The 14,694-nt window shown below is 49.3% G+C and overlaps 4 protein-coding genes across 4 annotated transcripts; 2 read left to right on the forward strand and 2 right to left on the reverse strand.

The window, feature by feature from the left end:
• Positions 1-2,809: 2,809 nt before the first annotated feature.
• On the forward strand, positions 2,810-3,086 carry BDV27DRAFT_120188 (uncharacterized protein). Its single transcript, XM_032065040.1, has one exon. It carries the CDS (start codon positions 2,830-2,832, stop codon positions 3,052-3,054), a length of 225 nt encoding a protein of 74 aa, XP_031933074.1. The 5' UTR covers positions 2,810-2,829; the 3' UTR covers positions 3,055-3,086.
• A 357-nt stretch (positions 3,087-3,443) lies between these two features.
• BDV27DRAFT_152649 (S-adenosyl-L-methionine-dependent methyltransferase) lies at positions 3,444-4,899 on the reverse strand (the record flags this gene model as incomplete). Its single annotated transcript, XM_032071607.1, has 5 exons — positions 3,444-3,769; positions 3,834-4,273; positions 4,332-4,455; positions 4,507-4,636; positions 4,717-4,899. 5 exons carry the CDS (start codon positions 4,897-4,899, stop codon positions 3,444-3,446), a joined length of 1,203 nt encoding a protein of 400 aa, XP_031933075.1.
• A 3,388-nt stretch (positions 4,900-8,287) lies between these two features.
• On the forward strand, positions 8,288-11,620 carry BDV27DRAFT_171705 (uncharacterized protein; the record flags this gene model as incomplete). The annotated part of the gene is made up of 4 exons (XM_032075668.1): positions 8,288-8,554; positions 8,610-9,364; positions 9,419-10,430; positions 10,484-11,620. The coding sequence occupies 4 exons, from the start codon at positions 8,288-8,290 to the stop codon at positions 11,615-11,617; spliced, it is 3,168 nt and encodes a 1,055-aa protein (XP_031933076.1).
• Positions 11,621-12,107: 487 nt separating this feature from the next.
• Positions 12,108-14,495, reverse strand: eng2 (putative GPI anchored endo-1,3(4)-beta-glucanase). Its single transcript, XM_032064359.1, has one exon. It carries the CDS (start codon positions 14,219-14,221, stop codon positions 12,218-12,220), a length of 2,004 nt encoding a protein of 667 aa, XP_031933077.1. The 5' UTR covers positions 14,222-14,495; the 3' UTR covers positions 12,108-12,217.
• Between the last annotated feature and the right edge of the window lie 199 nt (positions 14,496-14,694).

The raw sequence follows: 14,694 nt of genomic DNA on the forward strand, positions 1-14,694 counted from the left end.
GGATGCAAGTATCTATAATGCAAGACCAAGTCCCTTTCCCGGAATCGCAGATGATACTGTTTGTTAGTACTCATTCCGAAGAACAACCGAAATAAGTCGATATTAGCAACAGAAGCGTTGATGAAAAGGATTGGGCATCGAATGAAAAGACCGGAGAATGAGTTGCAAGCCCATTTTCAGTCTGACAAGCAGGGCCGAAACATCCCAATATCATGAGTACAAAAACCGGACTTGCATTCAGATAAAGGCCCTTTGTCTATGTCGATGATTCGAGTGTCTCACCACGAGAAGAACATCGTTGATCCCTTCATTAGCAGAAACAGATGTGAAAGTGAGAGAAGGAGATCAAAGGAAAGGGCACTCACCAATGACCCATGTAATCCTCGACAAGGCAAGACTCGAGAGATGTTTGGTATAAAACCACCCTTTCCCACCTGTGACTGTGATATGCAATCACAACAGAACTTTTCACTTGGCTGTAACCATCTAACCTCTACTGAACTACTGTTTGATCCACCCATCGAAAATGGTCAAGACCATTATGAGCGCGCTTGCATTCCTGGCCGCAATCGCATCACTGACTACCGCCACCCCGGTAAAATGTAACAATGCCACGGAGTACTGCGGAGCGACACTTATAGATAGGGGTAAAATATGAGCCAAAGAATTCCATACTTGAACGTCATTGATACTGATACTTAGTACACAGGCGGGTACCTGGTGGACATTCGCACGATACTCGAAAATCACGGAGAGGATCCTGATGGCCCGCTTTTAAAAGACGGTCTCTTTCGGTGTAAAGAAGACGGCAAGCTTGAGACCGATTTTAAAATCTGCGGTGAAAATAAATGTCGTGGTAACGAGCATCATTACCCAGAGACGGGCGATGATTGTCATGGACAATAGCACGGAAGTATACTCCCGGATATCGATGAATAGAGTATACCCGATTTACTCAGAGGCACTCAGTTGGTGTCTGCTTGTCTCAATGTTTTTTGATACTTAATGATTCTGGTTATCGTCTAGGCTGTCGGATATCCGTCATCAAGTAGCACTATTCAGCCATACCAGGAATGATATATATGCCATCCAATGGGGCTCCTCTCTTTAGCAAAGGTCTCCAAATGTATTTTGTTTGTCCCTTAAGCCTGTTAGACTATGATTGCTACTTGGGGCGTATAGGTTCTATGATATTATAGACGCTTCCAACTTGAAAAGGGATAGAGATGACATCCCCTAAGGATTTATTAAGAATAACTGATGCTATACATAGCCAAGTATTATAACGATATAGACATATTAAGCATAATCATTTACCAGGGCACCAACGTAAACAGAACAATTCTATGACCAGCAGTACAAAGACTGCCTTGTAGCATGCCTCGAAGCACGGGGAAATTGGCATAGTCCCTTTACTGCTTAAACAATACGGAGCTGAATGAATATACGGCAAAATTGTACCGCTACTATTTGGGCACGTGGTAGATGCTAATTCTCCTTCTAGTGAGTCTGTTTACTGGGGATATTCAATCACCAAGTCTTTGAGTAGGTAATACGGCTATGAATGGATAGATTGAGTATGGTGGTAGCGCACAAAAGGTGTTTGAGACTGTACAGATTCACATACTGTGGTCGAAGGTGTTTTTGATGGCTGGAGGATTTCTCTTTGTCAGAGTTATAGCCGGGTCTAATTCACTTATTACTAACCCCTCTGCCCAGAGTGCATGTGAATAGCGACTGATAAATATAAATATCATCACGTATTCACTAGGTATAAAGATAGTACAATGGAATTATAATTGAATAATTATCAATTCAATACTAACATATACTATACCACCTTCAATGAGTGAAATCAAACTCAAGGCCCATTCACCATATGATATTACCTCAGAATCAAGATGTCCATAGAAACTAGGCTTTCAGTAGATGGACTGTCATCTCGATTCAAATATCCTCTTTTGTTCACAAGGATGACGCAGGCATCAGACTATCCTTTCCAGAACGGGGACAAAAGTTATCAATTCCTAATATTGTTTGGGACACACACACACACACACACACACACACACACACACACCGCTGTTCAATATCATCTCAATTGACTTATCGAGACAGTTATTAATCCCTACAAGGCAGGAGCACTTTCGTTACACAGCGTGAAATTGTGGAGGGTTGGTGCATATTGTCGCTATGGCTGTGAATATAGGCTAATATGTCTTGGTTTCACAGCAGATTTTAACGTGCTTACAGTGTTTCACTACCCATCCGTTTAATTCATCTATACACAGATTGTGAGATCCAAAAAGGCCATGTATTCTTCGCTGGTATGCTATATGATTGTTGAAAATCAGCACAATATCCTGAAGGTGGCAAATTCCAATAAACCTTAGCGTAGAACAGAATCAAAACATTTGTAAAGAAGTCGACAGATAGCTTCCTTGGACCTATAAGAACAATCTTGAAACGAGATAAAACATACCCTAGAAGTCAGCCCATCTCCCAAACACACCCCGGACCATTGCAATCCAAAGTCCCTAAAGTACTAATATCCATCACCAAACTACGCATCACCACCTCATAGGGTGATATATCAACCACAAACCCAGTAATATCCACGACTCCATCCTTACCCCCCCAAAACCAACAGTCTGGACCCAAACCCAAGAATCACTCATCACAGCCGTTAAATGCCTAAATATACCTCCAACGCCTTACCTCCCGCGTCATGCAACCATAGAATATGACATCTCATGTTCCCCATAACACTAGACCAATAAACTATATACCAGCGGTGAGACATCTCCAACTAGAACGAAAGACGCCAATATGACAGCGCAAATCCCTTGTTTCGGATTGAGCGTGGGGCCACTCCCCACCCCATGCCAAGGTTGGGAGGTATGTCCGTGCGTTTGTCAAAACTGGAGTGTGGGTGTGGATGTGGATGTGGATGTATATGCCGATGCGTCTGCAATTTTTGGAACTAAATATATGCAATGCGATGTGTGTCAATCTTGGGTTATTTCAAGGGGGAACTTTATTTTGGGGTTTTAGTCTTTGGAAGTGGAAGAATTGGAAGGGTGAAGGTGTTTTTGTTCGTGTTTGAGGGTTGATGTGATGTGTCGATTTTGCTAGTTCGTGTTGATAGTTGTATTGTTGGGGAGGGGAAGAGATGTAAGGGGGATGGAAAACGGGAGTGTTAGTCATTGATTGAGGTTTGTAGGCAACTAATTCTCCGGATTCCTGTTGTTGCTGAAGCTTGGTTTGGGGTGATAGCTGGCGGACTACTCATCTATAACCCTATCTGGCTGTTGGAACCTTCAATATTGATGCGCGAATCTTACTCAGCATAGGCCTCTCGACGTCAACAAGTTTATGAACTAAAAGTATCAAATATCAACAAGAGAAAATAAAACTTAATCGACGCTGATTCCAAAGTATAATCACGAAGCAGCCCGTATCGGCACCGCCTCAATGACACTCTCCATTCCAGGGCTCCCACTCCAAATGCCGGTTATCTCCAGCCCAGCCGCCCCCAATAACTCCCTCCATTGACGTTCTGACCGCTCCATCCCAGACCCAATGCTCATCATCTGGATATCGATCGACGCTTGCAGCAGTGCCGCACCTGTATCTGGAAGGACAAAGTCTGCAATGATGATGCGCGAATATTCGGCGTTCATGGCCGAGATGGTATTGACCAGAATCTTGTGACAGATGTAATCCGGCCAGTCGTGGAAGATGGCACGGAAGTAATAAGCTCTGGCGCCTGTTTTACTTCATATTAGCTTTGTGATAGATTACAATGGTTTGGCTCTGGACAGAAAAGGTACCTTTTACCGGCTGCGGGTCCAGGAAGCTATACGCCATGGCCTCGATCTCTTCCCCTGCTGGCGCGGAGGCGACCACTTTCGGTAGGTCCTGAAGCACTAACCGGCCGGTAACATCCGGGAACTTCTCCCGGAAGCGAATCAGATCGTGTCCTTGGTTTCCTCCTACGTCGACTAGAAATACGGCGCCATCGTGTTCCAGGGCGCCGTTCGTCAGTCTCTCAACCGGATACACGTCGAACCACGAAGGTTTGCCCTGTCGTCGACTGGACATGTATGAGTTGAATAGTGCCTGGTGGTGTTTCCGTTGAGCAAGCCATTCGAATTGACTTTGTCCCACGGCCCATCGCATTGGGGATCGGGAGTACTCCTTCGGCATGAGATAGTGGTGCTGGCGGAAGTACTCTGGAAGTCTAGCGAGGGTCGGAACGGTCAGGTCATATCTACGTGTCTATGTCAGCGTAAAGCGCAGGAGGATAGATGATGCTCAGGGCTCATTACATGCATGGAACGCCATCACGTCCAATTGGTTGCGTCATTGCTATTGTTTTGTCTGTGGGAAGGTACACCTCTGGTTCGATGCTGGCACACAGACCCAGCGCTGCCATGACTCGCATTAAGCGGACTATACATATTAGTAACTGAACCCAAAAGTTGTATTGCATCGTATCCATACTGATTAGTGCTCTCTCGGCGCCGGTGTACTCTGATAGTTGTGTAGCGGATAGCCCTTTGGTGGGGTGTTCTAGCAATAAGGGGAAGACGTTAAGGTCGATGACGGTACGAAGAGCTGCATTTTGCGGGGGCTATGAAATGCATCAGCCAATTGACTAACAGGCTACTTGCTATATGGGTCAAGTTTAGTGACAAGAGGAATCAACCATACCTGGTAGATCAGCCGCAGCACTGTCTCGGTCGGCGTCTCAACCACGTACTTCAACCGATCAATCAATCCCAGGAAGCGGGAATGCGACGTTGCAGAGCGAGAAGAGCTGCATTCCTCTAATGCAGCATCCTTGATCTCCTCCACCAGAGACAGTAGGGGCGGCATCTGCACTTGCGGCTCCATGTTCGCGCGGTTGGGATTGGAATGCATATATGAGAAATGGCCGGAATTAAAATAGTCGCGAGATGGCAGTTCATGGGTTATATGAATCACTAATCCATGTAGAAAGCCCTGAACCACTCAGGAGATCTTGATACGAGGCCAGCGTGGAACAGTAAAGCAGGGGCGTAGCTGATCAATTCTCTTGGGCAATAATAGACAGCTGCAAACGGCAAAACCGAGTAAGAGCTCCGGCTGCAGTTAGGGCTTGGTCGTATTTGGGCCCTGGAGTTGGTCGAGTCCACTCGATGAGTCCAGTCTTGTAATAATTGAACGCCATGCAGAACTTAAATGTTTATTGTCCGAAGATAATGAAAGAATGGGGGTGCCCGCGAGTCATTTTGATGACAGGCTCACCATGATTCTGTGTCATGCTCACCTTCGGGGTTGCTACGCCACGGGGATTTATTCATCTGAGACGTAGAGCCATGGAGTAATCGTCTGTGCAATGACTGTGGGTGGCATTGTGATAGAAAGCTCTTCTAGTGATATCACCCTTACCAGTCTTCAAACTAGCTGTTGCGGCGGATGTGAATAGCACGCACATATCTGTACCAGCCGAGTACTTCTACTCTACCCTATCAACTATCTATGACTTCCAGTAGATACCGTCGTCATACATCCTTCCCGATGGCTGCTGAAAATATTCTCGAATCATCGATCTGGCTACGGCCACTTGGGGGAATGTTGACGCCACCACCACGGCTTCTGTCTTCCGTGGAACCTTCACTCACCTGGTCTATTCGCGTAGGTGACTCTCCGAATCGGCGAATAGTAATCGCGATCATTGCGGCGTCAATCCAGAGACTAGATCATAGGCCATTTGGACAAGTCCCCTGGCCCAACCATGGTGCAAAGCTGTTGCAACTGTTGGCACCGCCTGTGGCGCGCCCATCTTCCAATTCGTATCCACAAACATTCCCCACCTCCGACAGGGATGTCAAGACAATACGTAGAGGTCATGCGCAGTTTGTAGTCGATCGCGGCCCGATTGCACCATCCATCAGCCATGAACCTGATCACACTCGAGATCCAATCGCGATCAATTTGCGAAAAATGAAAATAAGTCATTGGACGCGATGATCAGTGGTGTACACATACCCCGCTCTCGAGGCTCTCTTTAGCCTGAGTTATGCGTGCGTCACCACGATATGACCTCTTGCATGGTGTGCCCTCAGCGTTTGGCGGAATAAGGGGTGGTGTACTGTTCTGGACAACGAGATGGGCATCGCAAGGATTGCCACCCTGGAACTACCACCATTTAATTTATGCGTGATGAGGTACCAGTCCTCAGCTCTGTGGGACTGCTGGCACGGGCTAATCGATCATGCCCGAGGATATTGATTGTCTTGAGAGTCGAACAGGGATCTCAGTGGATAGATTGCGCGACCGAACTTGCATATTGCTTTTTTCGGGCCGTCCTAATGCGACCCTAGCATTGTGGCACACTAGGCATGCAGTCCCGTGGGTATCCATGAGCGGCTGTGATATGAGAACAAGGGGCCAAAGAAAAGGAATAGACAGGAAAAGACGAGGAAAAAATAAAAACAAAAAACTAAGGATTTTTAGAAAAAATGTTTCACGGCGGATACAAACAACAGGGTTGTCCGCGTGGTATGGGACAAAGAAGGAATGGCATAGTCAAAAGGGGAGAAACAAGAGGATGAACAGGATGTGCGCCTAGGTCTACCCTAGTCACAATACGTAAGATTGCATGAGATATATGCGCCTGTGTGTGGAAGGTGTTCGATCATCGCTTCTATGGTGCTGGGAGTCCTCCATAGAGTCGCTAGGATGCTGGACAAGTCAAATCGTCACAGATCGACTGGTCGACCCGGCCCACTGGTTCAAGGCTGGTGGCGTTCCGCACGAAGAACTTTGACCAGCCCAATCAACATGGACAGCTGCATTGACTCGGCAATAATTAATCGTCCGAGACCCTCGACAAACAGTGTCCAAAGTGAGTCATAGTACCATCCTTCATAGCTTTCCAGCGGAAAAAAGGCCAGGAAGGGAAAAGGATCCGACCCCAAAATCCACTTGTGGGCAAGTAGGATTTTCCTTCTTCCATTAGCGTTCATGAGTATCGGTCCCGGTATTGCAGCAGAAGTACTTTTATGGGTGTTTTTCTGGCTTGTAGAGTGGTCGCCCAAGACACCACAAGAGGTCGCTGCTTGGAACTATCGAATTCAATCGAGGTCTTTCCGGATCGGTATGGCGTTTGTGGTGGGAACTCGGATGTTTCATCCCTTCCATTGCTAAGTGATTAAAGGTCCGTTCTTTGCTCCGCGGCCAATTTATCCGAATCCCACGAGAAAGCTAGGTAGTTAGAAACAGACAATAAAAGTAAATTGGACAAAATCAAGAAATTTCCCAGCTCGATCAGACCGTATCGCAGTACAAAAGTACCTTTTTGCACTAGTGGTGGGCTCAGGCTCTAACGGGCTCGGTTTCGGCCATCTGTCATCGAAAGGAATTTTATGTCTCAGCCCACAAAGCCTGTGGGAGATAGATGGACAACAGGTCTGATTACGATAGATGCGAACAAAAGTTCTCATCGTGATGTTCTGAAAGAACCTGATCGACATTCAAGCGTGTGAAGAAGCCAGGTAGCCGGAGCCAGGTGCCGGTTCCCAGGGTTGCATTGGTGAAGCGCGTACCCAGTACTAGTGATTAATTTGGCTGCATCCATTGAGCGGCAATTACTACGCCTCAGCATAGTGTCTTCCTAGCTCAATGCACTGGGTCTCATGGGATCATGATCCTGGCGCTGTCTCGTGCAGGGACTACAGCGTGATTGACAAATTACCCTGCAATCTCGACGTCAGCCACCATGCGTCAGGATTGGCCGGGGGAGCAGGAACTCGGGAGCTTATCGATGACGATCGCTCCACGATTCAAGATTCAAAATGGGTCCCGTCCGTGCACTTTAACCTTTGGGGGTGCGCTATTCGTCTTTCCAGACAACCGGAAGTATCTTGTAGGCAGGACTCAAGTCCCCCATTCCACCTTAATTCACCAATGGTACGAATGTCGTCCTCAGCTCAATCAAGATAGGGGGAGGTGTGTTCACCGCTACACCCCACAGTGCCATTCGGTGAATGGGTGGAGAGCTGAGGGAAAGATCCGTGGAGAGTGAGAAAGATGTCCGTTGCCTTATGCGGAAACCAATGACCGGAAAGTCACGAGAACCGAACCCAGGTAACTTTTGTTGTTCGTCATTCTGTCGAGCGTGTGGATCTTCAACTAGTAAAGCGTCTCCTTTAAATACGACTCGCTGGCTCCCACTTCTTCCTCAATTCCTCCCTCTCAAGCACTTGTGGTTTGACTTCTCACTCGCTCATGTCTCACCATGGGAATCCCTCAGTATAACGAGTCATCAGACGATACTCCCCCAAAGACAACAGATTCAGAGCAATTGATCGCACGTTTTGGTCGTCTTCATGTCCTAGACGACCTCATCCGCTTAAGGGCGGCAGATCCTGTCCAGCTTCCCATCCTAGCCTATCCCAAGCCATCCAACGATGATGCCACTTCTTATGAATACTTTACTGGGCAAGACCTGGACTGCATGATCGACCAAACCGTGTCCACACTAATGGATTGTGGCTTCAAACCAGTAAGTCATCGACATATCTCTCACCAGAGTACAATCGCAGCTCATATAATAGCAGCCTCGCAATGATGGATCTGTGGTCGCTCTGTTCACACTGTCGGATCTCAACATGGTCGTTACCTTCTTCGCGCTTAGCAGATTAGGGTACACGGTCATGATGGTCTCTCCACGACTGTCAGCTGCGGCGTGCGTATCACTCCTCGACATGGTCGGCTGTGACACGATCCTCTATGGGCAAACACCAAGTATCCGTGCCACGTTGGGTGAGATTCTCCGTCTGAAGTTGATCGCATGTCGTCCAATCATTCAAAGACCGTCTCTGGATGCCCCCCAGGAGACTGACGTCTTGGTCCTCCACCGAACCCGGAATCCAGAAGTCCAAAAACAAAAGATCGCTTTGATCCTCCACTCCTCTGGGTCCACCGGTCTGCCAAAGCCTCTGTATCTCAGTCATAAAGCCATCATGACCCATCCAATGCGGGGTCCGGGGCTAACATCCTTCAACTCCCTACCATGGTATCACCTACACGGTCTGTCGACTGCCCTGCAGGCAATGTACATGAGAAAAACAGCGTATATGTGGGATGCGTCGCTCCCCCTAACAGCATCATCAGTCACTTCAGCGCTTGAGGCCGCTAAACCTGAATCCGTTCAGGGTGTTCCTTATCTTCTCCAACTTCTAGTCGATAGTCCAAAGGGTCTGGATGCTCTGAGACAGTGTAAGCTAGTGACATATGGTGGTGCACCATGCCCTGATGAACTAGGCGATCGCCTCGTGGCAGAGAGAGTCCACTTTGGTGGTTCGTTTGGTCTGTAAGTAGTGCTTGAGACTCATCTCGCTGATACAGTCGCCTAACCCACTTATAGAACGGAGGCAGGTCTAGTAGCAGAGTCTCTCTCCCGCCCAGCAGGCGATCCTTTCTGGAATTATGTGAAGTTTTTCGAGAATCTCCGCCCTTTCATTTGGATGAAGCCCATCAGTGCAGATTTATATGAGTGTGTGTACCTCGCTGGTCATCCAGCACTGACGGCGTCGAATTCGGATGAGCCCCCAGGGTCGTACCATTCCCGCGACGTCTTCACGCCGCACCCTACCATTCCTGACCGATGGAAGTACGTGACCAGATTAGATGATCGACTTACCCTCGTCAATGGGGAGAAGGTGCTGCCCCTTCCCATTGAGGGATCGATAAAGCAAAGCCCACTGATTCAAGAGGCCGTTGTCATCGGACTGGGCAAATCTGTCCCAGGCCTTTTGGTCTTCCGGTCAGACGAGGCAAGAAGCTTCACCGACGAAGAGTACCTCGATCTTATCTGGCCCACAGTGGAGGACGCAAACTCCCGAGCTGAGCAATTTTCCCAGATCTCCCGAGGCATGATCACGGTCTTACCCGTTGGCTCAGCCTGTCCTCGCACAGATAAGGGGTCGATGATTAGGGCACAAGTATATGCAAAATACGCTGATGTGATCGAGGAGGCGTACACTAAGCTTGAACAATCCGCCGACGGTACACTTGAGCTTGATCAAAGTAGCACAGTAGCTCATCTCATGAGAGTCTGTCGAGAAGAGCTTGGGTTCCCCATCTCAAGACCGGATTCTGACTTCTTCGCAGAGGGAGTCGATAGTCTAAAAGCAATCCATCTGCGTCGATTGATTCTCAGAGATTTCAGGATCACAGACAGCAAGACTATCAGTCAAAATATAGTTTTTGAAACGGGAAGTGTCTCCCGCTTGGCAGAGTATATTCAAGCCGTGCAAAGTGGTCAAGATACAGAGGTGGAAGATGAGGTGTCATTGATGCCCCGAGTGATTGAGAAATATTCAACGTTCCGCATGCACACACCCAATCCCAACATCATCTCAAACAACAGGAGTGTAGTATGTCTTGTTAGTGCCATAATTGTTCTTTTACTTTTTCTAACATCCCTCAGATCCTTACCGGTGCTACTGGCTCTATTGGCGCGCACACGCTTTTCAAGCTTTTGAACGATGATACAGTATCCGCTGTGTACTGCCTGACACGACGGGAGCAGCCAAAAGAAGAGATCCTGAATGCTCTCGCAAAGAAAGGCTTAGAGGCGATGCCCTTCCGCACAAAGAAGATTGTCGCGCTCAAGAGCTCCCTGGACAAGCCCGATCTCGGCGTTGGCAAAGATATGCTAGCAGAGATGCAGCGATCAGTGTCACTGATTATCCACACAGCTTGGCCAGTCAACTTCAACCTCCCACTCGCCAACTTCGAACCTCACATTCAAGGGCTATATAATCTCATCCAGTTTTCTTTATCGGTGCATCTTCCCGCCCCAGCCGTGGTACTGTTCTGCTCATCGATATCAACGGCACTCGGTGCCCCAACGTCCGACATCGACGAGGCGCCTCTTGACGACCTGAATAGCGCACTTGAAATGGGTTACGGCCGCTCGAAGTTAATTGGAGAGAAGATCGTAAGTAACGCTCGGAAATCGGGCGCTCGGACGTTCTCCTTGAGAATTGGTCAGGTCTCAGGACATTCAAAGAAAGGTCTTTGGAATGATTCGGAGGCCATACCCCTGATGATCCGATCAGCCTTGACCCTTAAGGCTCTTCCCCAGCTCGATACAACCTGTTCATGGCTCCCTGTAGACAAGCTTGCATGTTCCGTTCTCGAAATTGCCAAGGCCTGCTCAGTCAATACACTAGAAGAATCTGAAGGGGATGCGATGGCCAGCGAACATATCGATGACACAATATTCAACCTGTCCAATCCTCGAACATTCACCTGGTCCGCTCTGCTAGATGCCCTGCAGCGAAGTGGGTTTGACTTCCAGACGGTCCCCTTCCACAGCTGGTTACAAATGCTGCGCGACAGCGAGTCCCGAGGCGAGGAGATGATCAACCCTGCCGTCAAGCTAGCAGACCATTATGAATCTATGTACGGCGAGGAGGCACCAGCACCGAAGACCTTTGTAACAGAGAAGGCCGAGCGAGACAGCAGCACACTCCGGAACGGTCGCTTAAGGATCATCCAAGATGGAATCTTGAACCGGTATGCACGGGATTGGTTGCGGCGCTGGAAGACCACATAGATCGCGGCGGGGGTATGACGGGACGATGATAATGTAGATTGATGATTTGTTCATGTTGTCCATATTTATCAGTAACTGTTGCACATAGAATTAATCCAGCGTAACGATATTATTTGTTTGATTATGGCCTGTATTAAGTGGGGGATATGTCGGTCGACCGTCAACACCGTCATATCCTGACTGGGGAGACCCGTGAATTGCTCGCATAGAGTCAAGGGCCAATAATATTGCATCCGAGTGCCACCGGTGTGGCTCAAGCAGTACACGGACTGCCAGTGAATGAATGCAATCTGATTAATGTTCTTGTGTATCCTGTTGAGTGATATTTTTGCTCCTGTTGTCTATCTAATACAAAGTGGCCAGAATGACGCAACAAGTTGAGATATCTAAACAGAAACGATAACAATCTACGGGGAACAAGATGCAGTCTAAACGAGCGGACAGAGCAAGACATCGGTCAAGCGTCAATCGAATTTAATGGAAACAAAAAAGAAATGTGGGTATTTGTAGAAAGCTCCTCCTACAGGACAATCCGCTGGAAAGAAAAAGGGAGGCCAAAAAACAAGTTGAAAAATCCACCGACTTTAGAAATACATTGTATTAGGCCAACATGGCCACGACAACACCACAAACAATACCGGCCATGCTCGAGATACCTACAGATTTGCTCGCACCAGCAGTGAAGACAGGACTTTCAGGATTAGTCCCGGTCGACGCGCCTGAATCGGTCTCCGTTGGAGCGGTAGCCTCATGGGTTGCAGAGGTGGTGCGGCTCGCGGAGGTTGTGGTGGAAGCAAAGCTAGAAGACGAGGCAACACGGCTCGAGGATGGGATGACCCACGACGAGTGGGAGGGGCTGTGGATGGGGGCAACGCTCGTGGGTGACGGCTCGTCGGGAACCTGTCGCGACTCGGTGGCGCCAACGGGGCTAGCTCCCTCTGGAGTACCCTGCTCAGCAGGGGCCGAGGTTGAGGCAGCCGGGGGAACGTTGCTAGCCTCGATGCTGGTTGCGGCGGACTGAGACTGTTCTGGCTGTTGGGCACTTGGAGTCGGTGCGCTGGACTCACCAGCCGTCTGCTCGGCAGGAGTTTCCGGGGAAACATCGGTGGGAACAGGTGTACCACCGTTGACAGTTCCGGGCTGCGAAGCAACAGGTTCCTGGGCGGTCGATGTGGGAGCAGCGGGGGTAGCCGTGGGCTCGACCGTGGAGCTTGCCGGAGAGACGTCGGTCTCTCCACCGCCGAGAGTCTGGATGGAGCCCTTCTGAGTACTGGCTCCGCAAAAGGTCGTAGTCTCCGTCACATAGATGGTAGTTTCCGAGACAGCATCAGCGCCCTCCTCGCTGTCATCTGAAGAAGGTCTTGCTGGGGCAGCAGTGGTCTGAGTCGAAGGAGCTGGGGCGGCGGTGGTTTCGGCACCGGCAACGCTGGTCTGAGGATTGGCAGGCTCAGGAACTGCGCTCGAAGTGGCAGGTGCCTCAACTGATGCCGTCTCTGGGGCGGGAGCGGTAGTCTCGGGAAGAGGCGTGGAGGTAATAGATGGAACGTTATCTCCTGTCCTCGACGCAACAGCAGTGGCGGTCTGAGCTTGCGGGACAACAGAGGCGGTCGAATGACCAGCACCCGTCTGGAACAGCTTGATGTAGTTGATTTCCCAGTAGGCTTCCTTGAAAGCGGCTGGGTTCTGAGCCACATAGTTTACACAGCTCTGGATGGGGTTGCTGGGGTCGCTGACTGGGCAGCCAGAATCACCGAACACGCCACCAGCCCAGTCGCCACAGAAGGTGGTGTCAAGGATGAACTTCTGCGACTTGAAGCGCTCGTGGAAGTCGCAGGTTCCCTGCAGGTGAGCCATCGGGGTGCCAAAGGCCGTCGTGTCTGGGTTACCCTCGGTAATGGATTGGGGAATTTCACTACGAGCGAAATACCAGATCTTAACAAAGCTCGAGGTCCATTCCATAGCATAGACACCACCATTCTTCTCGTTAAACGGGTCGCCCGAGGTACCAGTCTGGCCCTCGACCACACAGCCGATAGTCCCAGATGCTTCGCCGCACTCGCTAGAGGTCATGCTGCCACTCATATCGTTCTCGCTGGACAAGGCGCATGAACCGCTCGTATGCAGGACAATTTTGTTGGCTTCATGCTTGTTGACACCCTCAATGATATCGATTTCACCATCATAGGGCCAGTTGGGACCCACCGACCAGAAAGCAGGCCACGTCCCACAGGCGCTACCCGGCATGTGCTGGAGGTCGATAATGTACAAACCTTCATCATAGTAGTCTTTGCTTTCAATACGGACCGAGTCTCGACCCGGACCGTTGGGGCTGAGTTCGGTCTGGTAGTCCACGCCCATGTAGAAACTACCGCTTTCGGTCACTTTGATGAGACCCGAGCTCTCTGCGTAGCTCTGGTTGGTATAGGTGACAAACCCATTTGTTGGGTCGGCACCGCTGAAGACGTTGAAATGGTCCAGGAACTTTTCCCCCTGCCAGGCTTCAATCAGCTGGTAACGGCTACCAGAGCCGTCTGCGGTCGTAGGAGTGATCAAGGAGGAAAGAGCGATGGACCCTACGGTCCACACGAAGGATGAGGATGGCATCCTGATTATTGTCGACCAGTAAAGCAACCAGGCAAAGGTAGACAAGTTCGAAGATAGCAAAAAGTGAAGACCAGGGATCTCAGAGCGAGCCAACTCCTGGAAGGACTCTAGAGATTATTACTAAAAGGAATGGAAATCCAACCGTCAAGGCTGGCAAAGTTGGTAAACGAAGAAAAGACTGTCGAAAGAATGCAGACGTCAGTCCGCAGCAGAAAGGAATGTAAATGGTTTAGATTTAAAAACTAAAAAAGGAAAGGGAAGAACAAAACACAGGAGAGAACACAAAATCCAAAAGTTCAGGCGTGCAGGGGACATTCGATATAATAAACAAACGGAGAATCCCCAGCGGACCCTCCATCAGGGCCGGCAGGCCGTATTCTGTCCAGGCCCCTGGACAACTTTTACCATAATGGTCATCGTGGAGAATTGGCAGCCGCCTATGATTGTGGCCAGATTCATACAGCAGACGCCGT

This window comes from Aspergillus caelatus (genome assembly GCF_009193585.1).
Source record: "Aspergillus caelatus strain CBS 763.97 unplaced genomic scaffold BDV27scaffold_7, whole genome shotgun sequence".
In the NCBI taxonomy this organism is placed as follows: domain Eukaryota; kingdom Fungi; phylum Ascomycota; class Eurotiomycetes; order Eurotiales; family Aspergillaceae; genus Aspergillus; species Aspergillus caelatus.